The 20,960-nt window shown below is 54.8% G+C and overlaps 7 protein-coding genes across 7 annotated transcripts; 3 read left to right on the top strand and 4 right to left on the bottom strand.

Moving 5' to 3' along the window:
- Window positions 1–231: 231 nt before the first annotated feature.
- Window positions 232–2,511, bottom strand: PG986_001997 (Glycogen synthase; the record flags this gene model as incomplete). Its single annotated transcript, XM_066838219.1, has 3 exons — window positions 232–343; window positions 403–2,341; window positions 2,430–2,511. The coding sequence occupies 3 exons, from the start codon at window positions 2,509–2,511 to the stop codon at window positions 232–234; spliced, it is 2,133 nt and encodes a 710-aa protein (XP_066707112.1).
- Window positions 2,512–5,793: 3,282 nt separating this feature from the next.
- PG986_001996 (phospholipid-transporting ATPase) lies at window positions 5,794–9,863 on the bottom strand (the record flags this gene model as incomplete). Its single annotated transcript, XM_066838218.1, has 5 exons — window positions 5,794–5,911; window positions 5,982–6,391; window positions 6,454–8,483; window positions 8,569–9,752; window positions 9,799–9,863. 5 exons carry the CDS (start codon window positions 9,861–9,863, stop codon window positions 5,794–5,796), a joined length of 3,807 nt encoding a protein of 1,268 aa, XP_066707111.1.
- A 1,871-nt stretch (window positions 9,864–11,734) lies between these two features.
- PG986_001995 (uncharacterized protein) lies at window positions 11,735–12,243 on the top strand (the record flags this gene model as incomplete). Its single annotated transcript, XM_066838217.1, has 3 exons — window positions 11,735–11,788; window positions 11,866–12,059; window positions 12,114–12,243. The coding sequence occupies 3 exons, from the start codon at window positions 11,735–11,737 to the stop codon at window positions 12,241–12,243; spliced, it is 378 nt and encodes a 125-aa protein (XP_066707110.1).
- Window positions 12,244–13,319: 1,076 nt separating this feature from the next.
- On the bottom strand, window positions 13,320–14,030 carry PG986_001994 (uncharacterized protein; the record flags this gene model as incomplete). Its single annotated transcript, XM_066838216.1, has 1 exon — window positions 13,320–14,030. The coding sequence occupies one exon, from the start codon at window positions 14,028–14,030 to the stop codon at window positions 13,320–13,322; it is 711 nt and encodes a 236-aa protein (XP_066707109.1).
- A 3,054-nt stretch (window positions 14,031–17,084) lies between these two features.
- PG986_001993 (uncharacterized protein) lies at window positions 17,085–17,519 on the top strand (the record flags this gene model as incomplete). The annotated part of the gene is made up of 1 exon (XM_066838215.1): window positions 17,085–17,519. One exon carries the CDS (start codon window positions 17,085–17,087, stop codon window positions 17,517–17,519), a length of 435 nt encoding a protein of 144 aa, XP_066707108.1.
- A 369-nt stretch (window positions 17,520–17,888) lies between these two features.
- Window positions 17,889–18,950, bottom strand: PG986_001992 (uncharacterized protein; the record flags this gene model as incomplete). The annotated part of the gene is made up of 1 exon (XM_066838214.1): window positions 17,889–18,950. One exon carries the CDS (start codon window positions 18,948–18,950, stop codon window positions 17,889–17,891), a length of 1,062 nt encoding a protein of 353 aa, XP_066707107.1.
- Window positions 18,951–19,672: 722 nt separating this feature from the next.
- Window positions 19,673–20,824, top strand: PG986_001991 (uncharacterized protein; the record flags this gene model as incomplete). Its single annotated transcript, XM_066838213.1, has 1 exon — window positions 19,673–20,824. One exon carries the CDS (start codon window positions 19,673–19,675, stop codon window positions 20,822–20,824), a length of 1,152 nt encoding a protein of 383 aa, XP_066707106.1.
- Window positions 20,825–20,960: the final 136 nt, after the last annotated feature.

The raw sequence follows: 20,960 nt of genomic DNA, 5'->3' as shown, positions 1-20,960 counted from the left end.
AGTTAATGCATTAATCTTTAGTGAGTGCTATGCAATTCAGATCAATAGAAAAATGTGACGAAGCAGGGAGAGGGAGGGCTATGCAGAGCTCTCATGTCTCCGGGCCGCATCGTTTTTCATCCCAAACGTTGTTCATTCATACCCCTCCATCCTTGTCAGTTTCTGCTTTGATCCCCTGAGCTCCGACTCGGAGGAATCCAGCCAGTCTACCGATGTTCTCGTACAGCCAGCCTAGTTGCCGTTCAATGGAACGCCCTCGAGCGGACTGGCTGTTCCCGAGATCCCTCCCTTCTTGGTCCGCAGAGTCAAAGGGAAGGGATACTCATCCGGGTCTTCCTCCTCACTGGTTTTACTGTCAGTCATGTCTCTCATTTCCTCCAGTGCCGGGTAATGCGAACTTACGGCAGTTTCCAGGCCACGTAGTCCTCAGTGCTTAGTCCCTCACGGCCCTCTTGCAAGCTAGCAAAGTCACCAGGCGTCATCATACCCGTACGGTCGCGAGGCGAGCCGGGCACCGAGAACGGTCGCGAGATCTTTTGGTCACCGATACCGAAAGAGTCGTCCTCGCTCTCTTGACCTTCCCCGCTGAAGGATGCAGGGTAGGCCCGTCGCAAGGCCAATTGTCGCGCCTTGACGTATTCCATGCCCATCCTCTTCCAGTCAAGAAGGTCGCTAAGTCGCTCGGTTCGATTCCGTTGGTTGATACGTTGGCGGCGACTCTTTTGGCAGAACTCCAACATCTGGGAAGTAAGCTCGTTGACCGAGTCGTCCACGCCCTTGTTGCGGCGGTCCACAATGTAAATACCGTAGTCGCTCGAGTTCTCGATCAGCTCCTCCATGTAGCAACCGAATCCGGACAGGTTAGTTGTGATACTCGGGACACCCATGACAGTGCACTCTGCCGGGGTATAGCCCCAGGGCTCGTAGTAAGACGAGAAGACGCCCAGGTGCGTACCCCGAACGAAATCATCGTAGTCCATAGGCAGGACGGGATTGCTGGCGTTAAGGAACTCCGGGTGGAACACGACCTTGACACGGTCTGCAGGGTGGTTGAAGAGCTGAACCCGGCGCAACTGGTTCAGGATAGGATCGTCGTTATCGTTCACCATGTTATGTGTAACAATTGGGGGTAGGCCGTGTCGCTTCATGGCAAAGAGGCGGCGACGGAGCAAGACACGGTCTGCACTGGTAATGAGCTCCTTCTGGTCTGGCAATGGGTCGCCATCGTGCCACTTCAGCGACCGCTCAAAGATGCGCCGACCAATGCCCCGCTCGATGACATCGACGGTATCCCGAAGCGACTTGATGACGGCCTGACCCCTAAGGGCTTCCACCGTCAGCGACGAGGTTTGCGCAGGCATGATAATGAATGCCACCACAGTAGTTTTGCTGCCTGACGCCTTGAGTCGGTGGTTTAAACGGGCCAGGGACTCGATGAACATGTCCACGCCCTTGTTTCGGAATTCGTAGCGGCCTGCAGTGAAGAAGTAGAGCGTATCTTCGGGGTTGAAGTCGTAGTGTCCATAGAAATGGCCACGAACGAAATCGTGAATCTTCTCCTTGGACTGCTGATGCAGGTTCTGGAACTCGTGCATAGCTGAGAACTTGGTAACGTTCAAACCGTTAGGCAGCACACCGTCGGGCTTGCGCTTCAGCAGATGCTCGCTCTCAAAGGCGGTAATGTGGGAGACGGTCGTGAAAACATCACAGGCATGGGCGGCGGCGCGCTCAATGCAGTACCGGTGGTAGATGCCTCGCTTGCCGGCCTCGGCGTCCACATCGAACCACTGAAGGTTGTTGTAAAAGTCGACCGAGCCAGCACACAGGTAACGGCCGAGGAGGGTGGCATGGGTTGTGAAGATGGTTGTGACATCCATGCGGCGCTTCTTGGTCAGCGGCAGCGCAACACCAGCAAGCCACTCGTGGAAATGGGCAATGACAGCCTTGGTCTTTTGGCGCGAGACGTATTCGCCCAAGAACCACGCGACCAAGTAACCGAATACAATGGCCTCGTTTGTCTCGTCGTCGCCAGGAGGGGAGGGGATGCTGGCGACATTCCACAGATCCGCCTTCCACTCGTCCAAGTACTTGTAAGCCGTTTTGGTATCGATCAACAGGACCCTCGGGGCGCCCTCGATAAGCCAGCGTCCATAGAGAATGCCAATGCCCCGGTTCCTCATGGCCTCGATAGAGTCTGCCAGCTCGGGCGACGTGGGCTCCAGCTCTTCCACCTCGACAGCGGCCGAAGCGTGGTTGAGGGGGCCAATAAGTGTGTACCGGTCGCCATACTCGGCTGTCGTGACGGGAGCCTTGGACTTGATAACGGAATAGATACCACCGACTACAGGGGCGAATGTTAGTCCCTGAGAGCCAATTGGAAGGAAGGGAAGGCACTGGTGGAAAGCAGTATCTCGGGTTGGTGTACATACCACGATGGGCAACCTCGGTCGCCACCTCGAACAGGAAGTGGTCCTTGACCTCGCGGCCCGGTCTGTCGCCGTTTTCGCTCATACTGACTGCCGATGACAAGCTGCAGAAAACCAGGTAGAGAGGGCTGGAGGAGGAGCGGAGAAGGAGTTGGCTACAAGGTAGGAGGACTGCAAGATTGGAGAGGAAGATCGTGTTAGCCCAAATGCGCGCAGGACGAGGCGATAGGAGAGGACGAAAATAAGATTTTCGACTTTGTTCGCGCAGTTGTCTAAGACCGGGCTTTGGACTCAGACCTCGCCCAAGGAAGAGTGACTGAGGTGCAGATAAGAGAGGTGCGAAGCTCCAAATGCCAGAAGAAGGCAATCCCGATCCGAGACACGCAAAGAAAGGGAAAAGAAACCAGAAAAGAAGAAGGGAAAAAAAACTAGACGGAGGGAGTGACCCCGGTCCAAGGTGATTAGAGAGGGAGCTGCCTCGCTCGCTTACTTACTTGGGCTTGGGATTGGGATTAGACGTCACTCCTAGGTCGGCTTGGAGTAAGAAATGGGGAGACGAGCCTGGAATTAGAGAGGGGGGGGAACACTCTCGGGGGAAGGTGCGAGAGAGGAAGAGAGGCGTTCGAAGTTAGTGAAGAATCCAACAACGGCTCTCACTTCACAAACAACTACCACGAGATATAGCAAGAAGGTGATGTGGCATGTGGGAAAAGATGGGAAAGAGGGAAATAGGACCTGTGGCCAGGAAAGCTGGAGACGGAGGTGGAGGTAGCAGGCAAGGTGGAGGTGGAGACTGAGGACGGAGAGGAAGGAGGAGAGGCCAAAGTAGTATCCATCCCAATGCATGTGGTCGCCTGCCCTGTCTACCTGAATACTGTTCAAGGTTGAGGGTTCCGTCGCCTCTTTGCTCAACTGGCTCTGGCTCCGAGAGGGCGAGGGTGTGTATGTGTGTGTGTGTGTGTGTGTCTGTCTGTCTGTCTGTACTGTAGAGTCGGGCATCTGTTGGTACTGTAAAACTACCTACCAACTGCCCGCCCATTAGACATCACATAGCATTGATTGAATGATGGACCTCCTCTCTCACTCTTTCCTGGACAAACCCAACCCAACTGCACCTCACTGCACTGCTGCACTGCATTGCATTGCGCGCGCCATTGTGTCACTGTGCATCTGAGCTTTGTCTGCCTGCCGCCAATAATCTCGGGGTATTTAGTGCATACCCTTTCGGAGCTTGCAAAGGTACCATCGATGCAAGCTGGAGGTCCTGGAGGTCGGGACTACCTACCCTACAACCTACTGTACGGGTCTACTGTAGGTCTTACAGTATTACAGTAGAGTGTGTGAGGAGCTCTGCCCAGTCGCCCAGGAAAACCGAACGAGACATCAGGGAGCTATCCCAAATTCCCTCCCCAGAAACCCCACCCGCGCGGGCTAGGGCAGGCCTGGCAAAGAATTGCAGGCCGGTGGTTGGGCAATGGCAGCGGCGGACCACCTAAACCGCCCCAGCCAGGCGCATGCGGATTGGCCTAACCTCATCTTACCCATGGGGGGAGGGGGCCATGGGGGGTTCGTCCGGAGCTGGGCCTGATTGCGGGACTACAAGGTCGAGGTAGAGGTAGCCCTTGTTAGCGACAGAGCCCCGTCCGCCACCCGATATCCTAACAAAAGTGCGATGTCATGCTGCTGCTGCTAAACATACATGTACAGAAAAAACTGCTGAATGACGAAAAAAGCATGCATTCCGTCCCCCCTGTAATTGGATGTTTTCGCTTCTCGCTTGGCCGCACGCCCAGCCCAGGCCGTTGAGAGTTTTGTCTACCTAGTAGCAATGGGCACTGTACCGGACCCTTGGAAATAACATGATCAGCTGAGCCAGAGCGAACAGCTTTTTCCGTGCATATTCATCTTGTCCCAGTGCTGATACGTACGGGCTTGGGGCTGTAGACAGGCATGCATCATAAGCGGGTGGTTCTCAACCTGTCGTTCAATCATCATCAGTTCCAAGCGCAACATGGTGTCGTCTTTCTTGCCCGCGCGGCGTAGTAACAGCCCGACACACAAACAAACGAATCTCCCGATTCATTTCAAGCAATTCCCGCGCTCCGAAAAATGCACTGGGGGACGGTTGTCCGGCCAGTTCTGTCTACGATCTAAACGGGCATCATTTCGAGCCCGCTTATTCTTGAGACCCCCCCCCAGCCGGTGCAGATGCTGGTGGTTACAGTAGCTGCAACCTGCTAGCCTGAGGCTACGGGCAAACATTGAGCTACTGCATGCTAATGTCTGTCTCTGCATATCTTGCTTCGGTCAATAATGTCAATCCCGCTGGGCATGATGCTTATCCTACTAGACGTGATACCTAACTAGACAATAAACCTATCGATTATTTGCGGAAAGCACCGATTATGCCAGAGGCCGCGTTATCACCATCAAGGGGATATGAAAGGAAGAGAAAGCAAACTTGGTTGAATCTCTCGGGATCTGCTTCTCAGTGATCTACCCACCCCAACAGTACATACGTGGGTAATAAGTGCTCAGTCCGTGACGTCGGGTGGCTGTGGGCTGGGAAGATCTCCGGGCTGTCTCTCACATTCCCACGGGGCACCACCCTCGTCCTCGCTTGGTAGCTTGGGGGGGAAACAAGTGTGGGTAGGCAAGTAGGTCAGATAGTGGGCCGATCACTTGGGAACTGGGGCCCCTTGCTTGTCTCGTGCCGTGCCATTTTTGTTTGCACCCATTGCCCATGGCCCGGAACGAGCTCCAGTCCCAGCTTGTGAGCTTAACTAACAATGACGGAATTCTCCCTGGTCATAGCTCCCTCTCTTCCTGCCCACCCCCTCCATCGCCTTCGCCTTAGTCTCAACATCATCCCATCCGAAAGCCATGTGCTCTCCTTTTTGCGGGGTTGGCGCTGGGACGCATGCATGCTACTCTCCTCGGTCGCCAGGAGGGTCCAGTGGCTGTATCCATCCTATGATAATGAGTAGCTGGGCCTCGGCTCGAGGGTTAGCAGGCAGCTGCAGTCGTACAGGCGTAAACCGGCCAGCAAAAGCAAGTATAACACACCGGTTGGGGTCCATTCCATCGCCGAGAATCGGTGCAGTAGAAAGACCTTCCCTCCGCAGCATGTCATCTTGATGTCAATGGGTATTCGAAGTTTGCATTGATCTACCGCATAGGAGGTGTTCAGCTCAGTAGTCTACAGAAACAGGCTAATGCTACGCCATGTGCAGTAAAAGAACGACCCCCAAAACAAAGAAATACATCAGGCATCCCTCGCTAACGCCGACCCAATGCGAGCGAAGCAGCAGAATGAATAGGTAGGGTTTTTAAAAGTGCCTAGTCAGCTCTACCCTTCTCTTCTTTTTTAAATCCCTTGGACCTTTCGATACGACGGCGGCTTCATTGTCCTCCTAATCAACTTGCCCGCGTACGGAGGAATCAGAGAGATGGACCCTATGGCAAGCACTCGCCAAAGGAAACCCCTGAAAGGCTGGTCAGTACGGTGTACACGCATGAAGCTTTCCATACTAGGAGTGAAGGTTTCCAACTTACAGTGTGAGTACAAAGTCGAGATCGAAGTACCTGCCCAGGAAAGGCACGGATCCTGCGTAGAACAAGAAAGTGCCAACAATGGCGAAAATCATCATCGGGTGCCAGGTCGTGATCTCAATAGCTACCATGAGCAGCTCGTTGAGAACAAGCACGGTGTAGCTGACAGCCACCATCCGGGGTCCGTCGACTTCGGTCAGAATCTGAGAGAGACCCTGGATCATGCCACCTTGGTAAATGGACACAAACACCCAGACGAAGAAGGTACGATAGGAGAGCGAGCGGCCTGACGTAAGTTCCTTGTACAGTTCGGGATAGAGGTTCGCGAGGTTCTCGTCAACGTCCTTGTCGAGAACTAGGGACAAGACTGGTCCTGCCGTGTAAACGGTCGCATATCCGACCAGAAGCCAGTCCTATAAGATAACTATTAGTCTTTTATCCTTCCTCCCTGGATTGGAATTGATCTTAAACGCACCTTGTACAAACCCTCGGGCTCGAATTTGATGGCAATGCTGTACATAGTCTGGCACACGGCCACGATGAGACCACGGTGGATGACAAACTGGGCAAGCTTAGCACTTCGTTTGTAGCTGTTTCGGCCGTGCCAGACGAGCAGCTTGGTCAGGTGGCAGAACTGTTCGATGGAAAAGTCGGCCGCGAGACTCGCTTGTCGCCCTTCCTTTCCGACAATACCAACACCAACATCGGCGGCCTGAATCATCGACACATCGTTTCCACCGTCGCCAATGCAACACACCCGCTTCTTGGTGTACTCCCTGATGAGCTTTGCGACTTCCGCCTTCTGTGTAGGCGAGCAACGACACGCTACAACAGTGGGTAACAACACGGCTACCGAGACGAACTCGGTCCTGAAATGCGTAAGGAACAACGCCAAACTCTCGCCATCAATGAGCAGACAGGCATCCGTTTTGCTTCTCAGAAAGTCGAGGTGGTCTTGAGCGTTATCCTTCCTCTTAAGTTTGGTAACCGGATAGATGTACTGCCCGCGTGCAACCAGCTTGGAGCTGACGGCAACACATCTCGCTGTTTCAACCTTGTCTCCTGTCAGCATCCAGATCTTGACGCCGGCGTTGCGTAGCAATTCCAGAGATGGCTTGACGTCCCGCTGCAGCTTGTCTTCGACTCCAGTCACGCCTAGTAACTCGAGATCACGCTCGAGATACTGCGCAACCACTCGCTGCATACCCGCATCACGACCATTGATGGCCAAAGACGCTTCCTGGTAGCTATGGCAGAACTCGCGGTATTGGCTGTTTGATAACTTCTTGCGGCCCACCACGAGAGTTCTCAGACCTTCTCGAGCCATGTTCGCAGTTTCCTCGTCCAGCCAGTCGTTCGCAGCCACAATGGAAGTCATGACGGTATCAGCACCCTTCTGGTAAAACCATATTTCACCGCTGTCCAGGTTGGCCGGCGTGTTCTTCTGTTCGCAGAAGTGGACAATGATGCCCATACGTTTCCCCTCAGATGTGAACGGAAACACTTCAAGGACCTTCACTTGGACCAATACCTCACCCGTTACAGTCGACTCCAAGGTCATGCTCTTCCGGTCACGGCTAGCAAGCCGAAGACCAACAGACTCGGTCCAGCGGACAATGGCTATCTCGTCTGGTGACGACGCTTGGTATGAAGTGACCGTCTGGCCGTCTTCTTCGTCGGTTGTAGGGGTAACATTATGACATAACGCAAGAGCGAGCACAACATCGCGTACTCTCGAGCCAATTTCACGCCTCTGCCGAGTCGCTGTGACGCCAGACGTTGTGGTGTAAGCCGACGAGGGAGTGACCAGAGTTTGGTTGTTTGGGAGAGTGAACCCGTGTTTCACGTAGGATGTCACTTCATCCATGGCATCGTTAGCATAGGACACAGTTCCAACATGGATCTTCTTCATCTCCATGTCGTTTTGGGTAAGAGTTCCGGTTTTGTCACTCAGCAAATACTCGATCCGACCCAGATCTTCCGGTATAGTGCTGGTTCGGACTACAGCCCCGGGAATGCCGGAATCGCGTTGAATAAACCGGGAGTATGCGCTCTTCCCCATGTCTAGGTTGACACGGAGACTGATGGGGACAATTGTCGAGAAAAGCACGAGGAAACGCATGATTTTGATGTACCAAGTGTTTCCATCCGTGTTACCGAATCCTTCCAAGGCCACTAGGATGACAGACAAGGCCAAAGTTAACGCGCAGAGGATCTTGGTGAGCGAGTTGATCTCATACTCAAGCAGACCTGTCTTGGATCGTGACGGAGCAGTGGACAATGCAGACCGTGTCTGTGGTCCGGTGTAAACAATGACTGCCAAAGTGATGGCTTGTGAAGCGATGACCGTGTTGGCCCAAGCCGTATTGTCAATGGACAAGCCGGCCGAGTTGCTCTTATTCCCATCATTGCCGGCATCGATGTGTGAACTGGCTGCGTCTTGCCGCGAGGGCAATAAATCCACAGACCCGGCAAACTCGTTGACCTTCTTGTCAGGCTTCCCTCCTATCACTCGAAGACGAACAAACTCCTCAAGGGGGCAGGTTTTGCGTCAGGGGAGATGCCAATCGTAGCTTCCAATCTGTTTCACCATCGAGCTGGTCCGTCCGGATGAAGGTCTCCCCAGTCGAGCTGTTTTCGCCCCCTGCATCGCCCTGATCTACCGCCTTTCCTTTCCCTGGTGTTGAATCATTGCCATCCGTATCGACGAGTAGCGACTCTTCCTCGACGACTGGTAGCCTCGAAGGGGTATTGATATCTTCCAACGAAGAGCACTTTAGCACCACAACATCAGCTGGTACACGTTGGCCCTTGCTCAGCTTCAGAACGTCTCCCACCCGCAGATCGCGGGACTTTTTGCTAATCTCGCGGACGGAGGACGAAGGTTGGCCTCGGCCTTCGCTTTGCATCTGCTCTTCCTCTTCTTGGATATCCGACAGCCGATCCCGCTCCTGACGCCGCCCCTTTTTCTTCAGAGTTGATGATTTCAGCTTCCTGGGGGAGCGTGACGGTCGAACGCTGTGCGAGCCGGGCTCGTCGAATTGCAGCACGGCGTATGCTTCCGAATTTGCTTCGTTGTCGCGTCGCCGCCGCTCAATGTCGTCGTACGCTTCCTTTCCCATTGTAATGAACAAAACAAAGGCCAGCGGTGCAACATATGTGGACAGATAGCCTATCCTCAGGGCTGGGATGGCCTGTGAGAGCGCCACCAGCAAGAAATACATGTTGAAGAAGAAAGAGAACTCGTTGTATAATGTTACAGGCAAGAAGGTGAAGGCGGTGTATTTGGCATTCGACACGATATTCGGCGGGAAGCGGGTCGATTGGGTCGAGCCGACAGCTACGGACCGGGAGGCCGAAGGGTCGTTATCCTCCTGCTCGTTGCCATCGTCTTCGTCGGCATTGTTGGCGCTCCCGGTGGACATGAAGCTGGGCAGCCGCAGCGATGCGCCCACGCGGCCCAGCCTGTCCTTCGCCACGGGCCGTTGTTGGCGCGTGCCGTGCTCGTCGAGGAGGGGGGCGTCGTCGGCGCCGTTTCCGCTACCGTCGGAGTAGCGCTGCTGATCTTGGCCGTCGTCGAGAAGGCCCATGGCGTCCTCGTCCCCGTCGGCGCCGTAGCCGAGCTCGCCATAGCCGCGGGTCGACCTGCCTCCTCGCCGCAGGCCCCCATCCGCAGATTTCGGAGCGCTATGCGTGGCGCTCTTTGTTCTGGGCTCGTGTCCTGTCCTAGAAGTTTGGCGGCAGTGGCTTCGGCTTCGGAGCCCGTGGTCGGGTCTAGTTCCTGGAGGTCGAGGTCGGCATCCGAGTCAGAATCATGGACAGGTGAATCTGGGGGGCTCGGCTGCGCGATATGGACTTGTTGGTGGCATCCCGTATCGGGTTCATGCCCAAGATGGATTCGATAGTTGCGGTTGGGTGGAAAGAGCGGGTATCTTGAATATCGAAAGGTTCAGGTTCGCGGACAGTTGGAAGCAGCAGCTCGGCTACAAAGCGTCTGCAGGCGGATTGCAGTGTGGTTTAGAGTAGTGTGGTGTATTTGGGACACTCCCGAGGTCCTCTATTGGGTTCGAGAAAGGGAACAAAGATAAAGGAGGAAGAGTCAAGAGCCGGTCGAGTAGGCTAGAGAGTTTCATGCGACTCACTGTAGATACTGCACTGCACTGGTCAGCTACCTACTACTACCTAGGTTAGGCAGATAATTGATGGATAGGTGGCAGCTTGGCGGGTATGTATGGATCGCTTGCTTGTTACGTCGTCGCGGGCTAGGCAGCCGATTACAGATACATGTAAGTTGTATCCCCGGCGCCAGCGTCAGACGTTGACATCGCTGATTTGATCGGACGGCCTCTTCTCTTGCGTGCATCAACCTGGCAGGAACTCGGGGTCGGGGTACTTGGGGTGGCCATGTCCCGACATGCCGGCCAGCCGCTTCCCTCAGGTGGAGTTTCATCTAGTGCTGTTTGGTGCTGTTACAGCTGAGCGAACGCTGGCTGGGCATCACGCAGCAGCAGTACAGCACCGACCACTGTTACTGTTACCAGGTAAAATACTGTTACCCCCCACTGTCCGCTAGAAGCAGAAGAGGCCGCCACCAGAGACAAAAATACAAAGGCACCCTGAAAGCTGCCATGTGTGGCTGGACCTGGAATTGAATTATCTCCTCCCCTCTTGAACGACCGGCTGACCGGTCTTGTCCCAACTGCTGTCTTGACAGGAAATTCTAGCTTGGATCGATCTCTATCAGACCAGATCCTGGCCTCTGAATATTTGGCTAAAATCTGCGCTACCAGAGGTTGTGGGCCTGGCGCACTGCACTTATTTGCTATTCGCATTTCCATATCGGCTCCGTCGTGTAGGTATGTCTTCCATACTTGTAGCCACCACCGATTCTCCAAAGACTTAAAAGCAGAAGGATCGTCTCGTACCTTGGCAATGAGCACTCGATGCGTTCGACTGGTGGACTTGTAAAGTGCCTGCAAGACGTGGGCCGCGAAACATGATGGGCACGTTAATTGGCCCTACAGCGGCGCGGTGGGCAAAACGCAGCCCGCGGTTGTTTGGGAACGAGTGCAATGGTGCCTACGAGTGTCGGTAAGTTGTTATGGGCAACTCAGAGAAGGTCGACAACTCGAACTACGATCCACCCCTATTTGACCTGGGGGACATGAGAGGCTACCTATGTGGCTGCGTTCTTGAACCTGTAGGAAAAGGTACAGGGCAACCTGCTGGTACTCCGGACCAGATGGTCCCTTCTCTTCTCGTCCATTGTCGGTCCACCGACTCTGGAAGAATAGTCCGGCCTTGGAGGCCAAAGCAAATGTTCGGCGAGCAGAGCAGATTGGGTATAACGGGAGGTTAGCACAGTAAGTAATGCTCAGAGGGGGGGCAAATCACTATTATGAGAGCCACTTTTATACCTGGGTAAGAAAACACCATCTCCATCCAGGCCGTGATCCATTTCACTTCGGAGCATTTGGTACCGCAATTAGATTATAGCTCGCATATCCAACCTGTATGCAATCCAGAAAAGATTGAGGTCATGTCAAACTCTAATATTGCCTTTGCTGCCCAGCATCATGTTGCGTAAGACCCCTCACATCAAACCCATTGCAATTCTCACCATTCTTGTGTGTGTTTTCTCTCTCCTTCTCTACACTCCTGGTCCCTCTTTGTGGCCGACCCCTGTCTTGCCTCGGATGACGATAAGCGACAACGGCATTTTTTCACCTCGGCCATCAGTATCGTCTTCGTTAACCATGAGTCCTCTCGCTTCTATCCAGGTCCTACAAAGAAGCGGTAGAGAAACGGTTGTATGTGCAGAATGATGCCTCACCACTATGACCATGTCACAATCGGGCTCTCTATATTCTTGTTACAACATATCCAGACTGCTTTTCAAGCCGTTAGTACCATGCTAGAAGAAGAATCTACCAGGGAAACCATGGGCAAGAAGAGCAGCAGCAGCAGCAGCAGCAGCCATAGCTCAGATGCCACCCAGGCCAAGGTGAAGACTTGGAGCTGTTGTGGTATCAACCCCTATACGGGGCTCACGTGTGATACTAATAACGACAAGAGATACCAGTAAGTCGCACTCTGACCTCCGTTCCCTGACTATATAATGCTAACTAAACGCAGTTCCAGATACTGCCACGTATGTGGCCATGATACCAAGTACTGCACTTCCTGTTATGACCGCCAGGAGACTTGGACGCAATACCCCGACGGTCAATGGGTTTCTCGGGTCAAAGACTACAACCGAGACTGAAAGCATACTTTCCTTGCAACGGCCAGAAGTCGTGATGTGTTGCTGAGGAAAAAAACTAATGTATATATAGTAAATATTAATCAACTAATGTCTGTCTCACCCTAACGGAGGCAAGAATCCAGGGAGGCCCGAATGTACGAGAACTTGAGCATATCAAACCCGATCCAGTTGTGGAAACGCGATTATTATCAGCTCCTTCTGCCTCGGTCCTGATTTTTGGTTCATCTGAAGACAAGGAACACATGTTTGACAGCTGATATGATCAAATAGGTTCTTTGGACCCTTGCCATGAACCTCTGGCACAGAAGGACTCGCACGATATTTGAGCCATGTTGACTGACAGGCCGATTTTCCTTGGAACGGGCATGTGGAATCTTGGGTCAGCAGATCGACAACGCTGTTATACTTCCAAAGCCGCACTGGCGTACGCGGAAGAGGGGTTTGTTACAACTGGCCAACATAAGCTCAACCTGGCCACAGTCGAAAATGACAACGCCATGATGGACACTGTTATTTGCTTTTGTATAAGGGTATCTTTGTCAATCAAATGGACATACATAAAAAAACGAATCACCTGAACGCCGTTCCATAACGCAAATGGACCTCAGAGCATACGTGCAAGTATGATAATAGGTTCGGAACCATGTCTCAAACGCCCCAAAAAGAGACCATCCATTGTACAATCCTTGCGGTTGCGAATGCTGCAGTCTTTGCATCCTGTTTTCGGTCTTCCTTTTTCCCCATTCACGTTACCGCCTTTTCCACCCCAGTGTCATGGCTGATTTTGTGGAGGCTGCTCCGTTTTCTTCCAAAATTACAGACCAAAACCCATTAAGCAGGCCCTCGGTGGATATGACGAGTAAAAAGAAAATTCCCGTAACGAAAGACGGTGGCTGTGCCGGTACCGCACGACTGTGAAGCAAAAAGAGTCGAGGGTCGTGTAAGTGTTGAGAAGTTTGCCGTACGGACGGACGACTTGAAGTGGGATCAAAAGCTGATAGGCCCCGAAGGCCACGAAGAGAAGTTGTGGGACCAAACACCGCATCTGAGATGCTGTGCAACCTCATATTGTGTCCTTAATTGGATGGGCCCAGGACCTCGAATATATCACCGATGTTGTTCACCGGCTCCTCAATAGGCTTTCCAAATGCCGCTACCGATCTCTTGTTTCGAAGGGGTGAGGGTTCCAGCAGGTCCAGACCCGGGGAATCTACATCTGATTCGAAAATAGAAGACGCGGGCGAGAAGCTGGACTGCGACGTAGCGGGTGAGCTGGTGGCCGTGGTAGTTGAGGACGGAGGCAGCGAAAGTCCCGAAAGATAGGCGACAAGCAGGTCGCGAAGGTCAGGCGAAGCAGTGGGCGAGGGCAGTCCCCAAGGCCGGCTGATCCTCTTGTAGCCGCGGTTCATCTTCGTGTTGCCGTTGGGAGACGTATTTGCTTGGTCTAGGGCAACGGAGGAGCGGGCCCTCGGTTCCGGCGCCGAAGATATGCGGTTGCTCACTCTTCGGCGGAGCTCTGTCTGCTTCCTCGGGGAGAGCGAGGTGAGGAATTGGCGGGATTGGCGCGAGGCGCGAGGAGACGTGGGCGGCGACGGGAGGGCGGATGTGGTCTCGGGAGATAGAGGCCGTTCGAAGAAGTCGATGCCCTGAGATACTGCGATGTTGCCGGAAATGGTGGAGTTGGCCTCTTGTAATAAGGCCTCCATCTGGCTCTCGTCCAAGTCTGCCAGCAGCTCGAAGACGCGGTCGACCGAGGGCCGCTTGCGGTGGTGAGACTTTCCGGGCATGTTGTGCGGTTTTAGTGAAGAAGTGAGACTTGGTAGTCAGGTTTGTTTACTTGTCGCTGGATTGGGGAGGAAAAAGGAAGCAAGTTGTCTTTGACCCGCTAGCCACGAGGTGGGCGGGATGGAAGGTGCATCAAATGCAATCTGCACCCGGACGCAGCTGGAATGGAGTCTTGAGTGGTGGTGGTGAGGATTGATGATGATGTTGCATCGGAAATGAGGATGCGAATTTGACAGGCTTGGTACAGACGGGGACCACTGGGAAGAAGGGAAAAGGGGTGGGTATCCTGTCTATTAGCCTGCTCGTAAACTGGCGGCGAAGATGGGAGGATGGCAGGCTTTATCAAATTTGTTCAAATCAACTGACCAAGAGTCCAAGACCCATTGGATTGGACTTCCCCTGGTTCTAGTTCTGGATCAGTGTGTCGCTTGGCCAGGCCTGGCTAGACATGGCAAGGTTCAATATGAATGATCAAACGCACATCTCAGCATAAGAGAAGCCTGGGGACAGGTCCTGGGACAGTACTGGGACGCTATGCACCTATGCTGGCTATGCTGGCTATGCTACCGCTCTATGTTAGGTACAGTGTGTGTGTGTGTACATAGGTCAACTTGGAGATATCGTGCTGCGGCTAGGCAGGACTAGGGTCCATCGCCCGCTAATGCAGGTACCGTTCGCTGCTACCGTCGCAGTAGTGCTACTTACATAAGTCATGCAGCCGATAGGAGGTACTGTACCTCCTGCTCAACCACTCAAGCATATCTACGTAAAGCCCCCAAGCCTCCTCAAGTGGCTCCTCCTAGAGTGCTTACACTATGATTGAGTTTCCTAGCCCGCAGTTGGAAGCCATCACCAAACAATCGATCCGAGTCGCGTTTGCTAGGGACGCGTCGGCTGGGTCTGGGACTATCTAGGCTCGACAAACCCCCGACTTGACGTGTGCCTGCAGGAGGCGGGCTCAGGTTAGATTCAATAGTCCAATGCTTGTCCCTTTCTTTCCCAATCACGACGGTCTATGTAGGCATGAATGGCATGCGACTCGGTGTGGCGGACATGTTGGTTTCACCCTGTCGCCTTCCTGCTGCAATTCCACAGAGTTCAGTCACTGTCGTCTAATCTTGTTTCAGATCCATTTGATTAATTGATCAGATTCATCGCAAGTTTTCCATCATCACTTTTTCCCGCGTTTGTTCCCACCCCCGACCTGGCAACCGGCAAACGGAGAAATCACCCATTCCAGTTCGATACGAGGGTGCAGGTGGCCGGAATAACTGCAGCAGACTCGTCAACTTGTTGGTACGTAAGTAGTCTCGCTGCGCCGCCTGGCCTCCAATGCAAGATTTCCGCGATTCTCGTCAAACGGGCACGGCACTGCAATGCCGACCAAGTGGAGCCCTTGGCGCATTATGCCGAGGGGCCAATCCCTTTCATATTGTAATAACATACCCCTGGATCATTGTTATCCGGTGGGTATCACGTTGTCGGTTTGCATAACGTCTGCTATTCTAGTACCAGACACGTTAACGGGACGCTCGCGACGACCCGAATCGTTGCTTTATATAGTCCTAGCAACGTGGCTAGACAAACACAAAAGCTATACAGAGCAAAGGCGTATTTGAAAAGGCTTATACGAGAGCCCTTGTGGACGATCATAAATAAGGTGTGTTTACAATGATTCAGGTATTGAATTGTACTGTAGATCAAGGACTGGGGTTCATCAGCCACTTGTGGTTGCGGTGCTCTTCCGTGTAATCAGGCAATCAATCGTATCATCCCAGCTACAATCTACAGCCAGGCTTGCTTTCAAGACAGACGTATCAAGAAGGCATGCAAAGGGCGAGAGGCCCAGACCGGACACCCGATTTGCCTGTTGTGATGATGATGCCATGACAGCGACACTGACGCACGCCTAGCCCGACGCCTTCGGGCATGGCTTGGCTAGATCTTATTGTTCGATCAACAGCCCATTCTCACTGCATCTGGGGAAAGCCAAAAAATACGACAATGCACGCAGCACGGGGAGTTGCCAAAGAAGAAGGAAAAAAGGGTCGGCCGGCCGGCCTTTGTACAATAGCACTTGTTCATCGCCGCTGATCACTGAGTGTCGATCTGACGTTTGAACCTTAAGTGTCCCGCCTACCACCGACCAACTGTACCACTTTACCATCCCCAGACCGGAGAGTATGTGCCCCCATGGGTCAAAGCCTGTCGCTTGGCGCCTGTCGCTCTGATGCGCCAGTCGGGTTTGCGGGCAGACGGTGCTCTATGGCGCCTTGCACGAAGTCACACTTTGTCGTTGAAACCCGTCGGCAAAAACGTCCGCAGGCATCGGTCTGCCTGAGTGACCATGAGCCGGAAGAAATCAGGGCTGCTCGACGCAGAACCAAATGTGCTACCTACCTACACTCTGTACGGGGACAAGCTAATAATACCTGGCCAACGATGGAACTCGCTTTCCGACGTGCATCAAATGAAAGCATCTCCAAGGGAGCTTCCGGGGAATAGTTTGGGTTACCTAGTAGGGAGATATATAGACTTTCCGACCATCTATCTACATAAGTATAATCCTGTCCAGTGAACCACCCACCCACAACTTTCTTACTTTCACCTCTACACCTAACCGGGAAGCACCACATCGCCAGCATACTTTTCCATTGTCTCACTTCCGTCGCCCCGAGGCCAGCTACTGCAAGGTTGGTGCCGCGTAATTCCCTCCCGCCATGGCAAGTGTGTGTCTGGGCACACCCCACGGAGGCTAAAGAGGATCGCCCGCGACCATCTTTTGCCCCTTACTTCTCCGGATTCAAGTTAGCTTCTCTCTCATCCGTTTTGTCTCTTCCCTCCCCATTGCCAAGCTCGGTGTTTCGCTTTCCATATTCACGTCCCTCCAAATCGAAGCTAGCTCATTGGCTGGCGGGCTTGTCACCGCACCTGCATAAGGGGGTTACACACAAGCCCCACCAAACGTCCGTCCGTCCGTTCAGCCTCTCCCTTATATTCCCATACCGGCTCTGTCGGCAGAAAGACAGAGGAGAGCCTCTGTTTCCGTTCTCGCAATGCCGCCTGCACTATTCACCCATGAGCTCCTGGTCGAGATGTTGACGGGCCACCCAACGGGCCACCTCGACCCCTTCCCGGCCTCCGTCCCGCCCGTCGACTCGCCCGTCGACCCGCCGGCCAGCCCGGCAGGCAACAGCCTGTTCCTGCTGTGGCGCAGGCAGACGGCCTACTTCGACGGCGGCAGCGATGACAAGGACGCGATGGCGGCGGCGGCGGCATCGGCGATGGAACGCAACGCATACGGCGCGATGGATGGCGGTGGCGGTGGCGGTGGCGGTGGGTACTACTACGGCGGCGGTAGCGGCCCGTACCTAAGCCCGGGCGCCATCGTAGGCATCGTCATCGGCTGCATCATCTGCCTCATCATCCTTATCTGGCTTTGCTGGTGCTGTGTTTCGCTGGGGGGGCCGCGGCCGGAGCCGTGCGCATGACGACAGGAGGTACCGTCGGAGGGGACGGGACGTGTCGTCGTGTTCTTACGTACGGTCGCGGTCCAGGTACGAGAGGGGACGCACGGTGGTCGTCGAGAACAGCGTCTGCAGACCCCAGCCAGCTGTTTGCAATGGAGGCTGCCGAGGCTGCAAGTACTACTGATCCAGAGTCGAACAAGTCTGACTCGGTTCTGTCTATAGAAGGTTATGGTTGTATAAAGGATAAATTGGACATACACTGAGGCATTGGGAGTATGGGGAGTAGACGTATCATGGGAATATGACGAGAAACGACTTAACGTTAACTTTTATCCAACACCATGCATTGTTGCCAACTCGTCTCGGAGTTGACTGAGGGCTACACTCTGTTCAGGCTACTTCCTGCCTCATCTCCGTGCTGTCACTATTTATCGCCAAGCTCCATTTCTTCAAAAACCACCCCCGAACCTCCCAGCTCCGCGGTTCCCAGGGCTGACGCGGTCGCCTGCCACCGACAGCACTGCTATCATCATCCGATGATGCTGCCACCCTCAGCGCCCCAGAGACATAGATGTCCTTCTTCAGCTCCATGAGGTTGAACTGGCGCGGCAGCGCCGCCGACAGCAAGATCACGCGATCCCGAAACTGCGGGAAGGGAATCAGATCCAGGCTCGCGTGGTGCGGGACGAGGATCTGGGCCAAGGTCGGGCGCAGGCTGGCCGGGGGTACCGCTGCCTTGGCAGCCGCAGGCGTCGCTCGAGCGAGGGCGTCGGCGACGAGCCAGCGCGGGTCGTCCTGCGCCCGCGCCGTGGCGCTGTAGAAGGGCGACAGGCACGTGTACGGGTTGCCGCAGTCTGCGAGCGCCTCCAGGTCGAAGCCAAGAGATAGCGCGTTGTGCAGGAGAGCCGTGAAGATGGCCGTTTGAGACAGCGAGCGTGCGTTGGCATAGGGGTCGGCAAGGAAGTAGTGTGGGGATGGGGTGGAGGGGCATCCCCGAGACAGTGACTCTGATGACGATGAATTCGCCGAGGTATTGTTGCTGCTTATGTCCGAAGGGGTGGAGACGACAAGTCTGCTAGGTATAATTGTGCCGGGTTCATTATGCTGCTCCCAGGTAGCATCCGTATCGAAAAGGTAAGGACTGCTATCGTAACCTATAGAGGTGTTGCACATATCGGTGTTCGGAAAACCGCCCTGTGCTACAGTACGCGCTGTTAGAGGGGCCACATGAAAGGGGTCAACGACGGTCAAGTCCAACCCCGGAAGGTCGAAAAGGCCATGGCTGAGAGAGGGAAATTGCCGGTCAATGGCATTAACAGCCTCCGCTTCCTCGTACTGTTGCTCATCGGCCACAGCAGCAACCGAGGCCAGTAAGTCACCGCCGCCATGTCGCCTTCTTTTCTCAGTAAAAGGAATGTCGGCGGCAGGGGCGGCGATGCTGCCTGGAATCATCATCCCATTGCCATTGTCCTTCTTCGGTCGCAGCTCTGCGTGGAGAGGCTCGGCGGGGTCCCTCCTGTGCTGCGATCGCAAATGTTCTCTAATTTTCTTCTGCCTCTCTCCTGTATTCCAAGGTCAGGCGCAGTTGAAAGCCTTCAAATGATATGACATCCGGTAGATCTTTTGAGCCGCCCGATTTTGTTCCCGTCTTGCCTGTGTCAGGGCCCGCTTCTTTCCGCCTGCTGCGCCCTTTGCCTCCGGGGTGCCTCTCGATGTTGTACGAGTCTCCATCAGTACTTGTCCGTTTGGATGCCCCCCGGCCTGGATAATGTGCGTGTACAAAAGCCGTAGCCGGACAGTATAATGAAAAGAATACACGATGACGACTTGGGACGGGACGACTGGGTAAGCCAGGGCCGCTAGCACTAAGCCCGGTCTTAACCCCGTGGACCACCCCGGACTGGCTTACTCTGGCTTACGGGCCGTGGGCCAATCAGGTTACATCGTTTCTCCGGGGTTAAAAGCATCACGAACATGATAATGGCGACAGCGCATGGAAGTCGACAAGAGGAAAATTGCCTCGTCTTGGGTATAAAGGGGTTGAATCCAGGCGGGTAGGTGTTTGACCCGACGGAACCATTCTGCAAGTCACCAGCAACAAAAGCAAGAGAGCGAGGCAAACATACTTAAGCAGTTTTTATTATCTGCAAACCCCCGTTTTATACCCAGTCACAATGAATACCACAACCTCCATCACCCCCAAGACCATCGTCGTCGTCGGCGCGACCGGCCACCAAGGCTCCTCCGTCGTCCAGACTTTCCTATCCCTCCGCCCGCACTGGCACGTCCGCGCCCTAACGCGGGACCCGACATCAGCCGCCGCCCAAAAGCTCGCCGCGCAGGGCGCCGAGGTCGTGCAGGCGGACCTCGAGACCGAGGACGGGGATACCACCGACGCAGGCGGAGGCGCCTCCTCCCTCGAAGCCGCCTTCGCGGGCGCGCACGCCATCTTCCTCAACACGGACTTCTGGGCCCCCTACCGCACCGCGCTGGCCGCGGGCGCGACCCAAGACGCCGCCAGCCGCACCGGCTTCGCGACCGAGATGCGGCACGCGCGCCACGCCGTGGCCGCCGCGGCGAAAGCGGCGCCCTCGACGCTGGAGCGGTTCGTGTACAGCGCGCTGGCGCCGCTGCGGCAGGCCAGCGACGGCCGGTACACCCACTCGTACCACTGGGACAGCAAAGCGGCCGCGGCGTCCTGGATCGCCTCGCCTGCCTCCGGCGTGGCCGAGAAGGCCTCATACATCTACGTCGGTGCCTATAGCACGAACCCACTGATCCTACCTCAGAGATTGAAGAAGGAGAAGCTGGAGACGACGACTAATGCTGGCGCGCCCGATGACGAGGAGTACGAGTACGTGATGCGCCTCCCCGCAGGCCGCGGGATGCGGATGCCCGTCCTCGACATCGCCGCCTCGACCGGTCCCTTCGTGCGGTGCCTAGTTGAAGACGAGCCGGCCAAGACCAACCTGCTGGCCTACGACGAGTACCTCGACGTGGACGGCCTGCTGCGCGCATGGACCGAGGCCATGAGCAGCAGCGATGGCGACGATGACGACGATGACGACAACGAGAAGACGCCGCTGCCGCCCCAGTTCGTGCAGATGGGCCTGCACGAACTGAGCCGCGTCACGGGCCTGCCTCTCGAGGTGCTCGAGGCGCCGCCCTTTGTTGAAGAGTTCGGCTACATGGGAGGCGTGAGCGGCTTCGTTGAGCCCCACCAGCTGCGAAACAGGCCGGGCACGCGGACCCTTGCCGTCACCCTGAAGTCGCACGGCCGGGAGTATCTTCTGGGAGCCAAGCTGCCCACAGCGACCACCATCTGATGATCAGAGAGAGGTCGGTCCGGGTATCCCATAGGAGAGACCGGTCGTCCTCAAGACGAAGAGTGTGTGTGTGAGTGTCTTGGGGGTAACAAACACTATTTCGTAAAATTCGGTATCACCAAGTACTTAGAAACCA

The sequence above is a fragment of the Apiospora aurea genome (assembly GCF_038362705.1).
Source record: "Apiospora aurea strain CBS 24483 chromosome Unknown utg000001l_segment0_segment0, whole genome shotgun sequence".
Taxonomy (NCBI): domain Eukaryota; kingdom Fungi; phylum Ascomycota; class Sordariomycetes; order Amphisphaeriales; family Apiosporaceae; genus Apiospora; species Apiospora aurea.
Note: the sequence above shows the minus strand (reverse complement) of the source record. Positions and strands in the feature narration are given on the sequence as shown.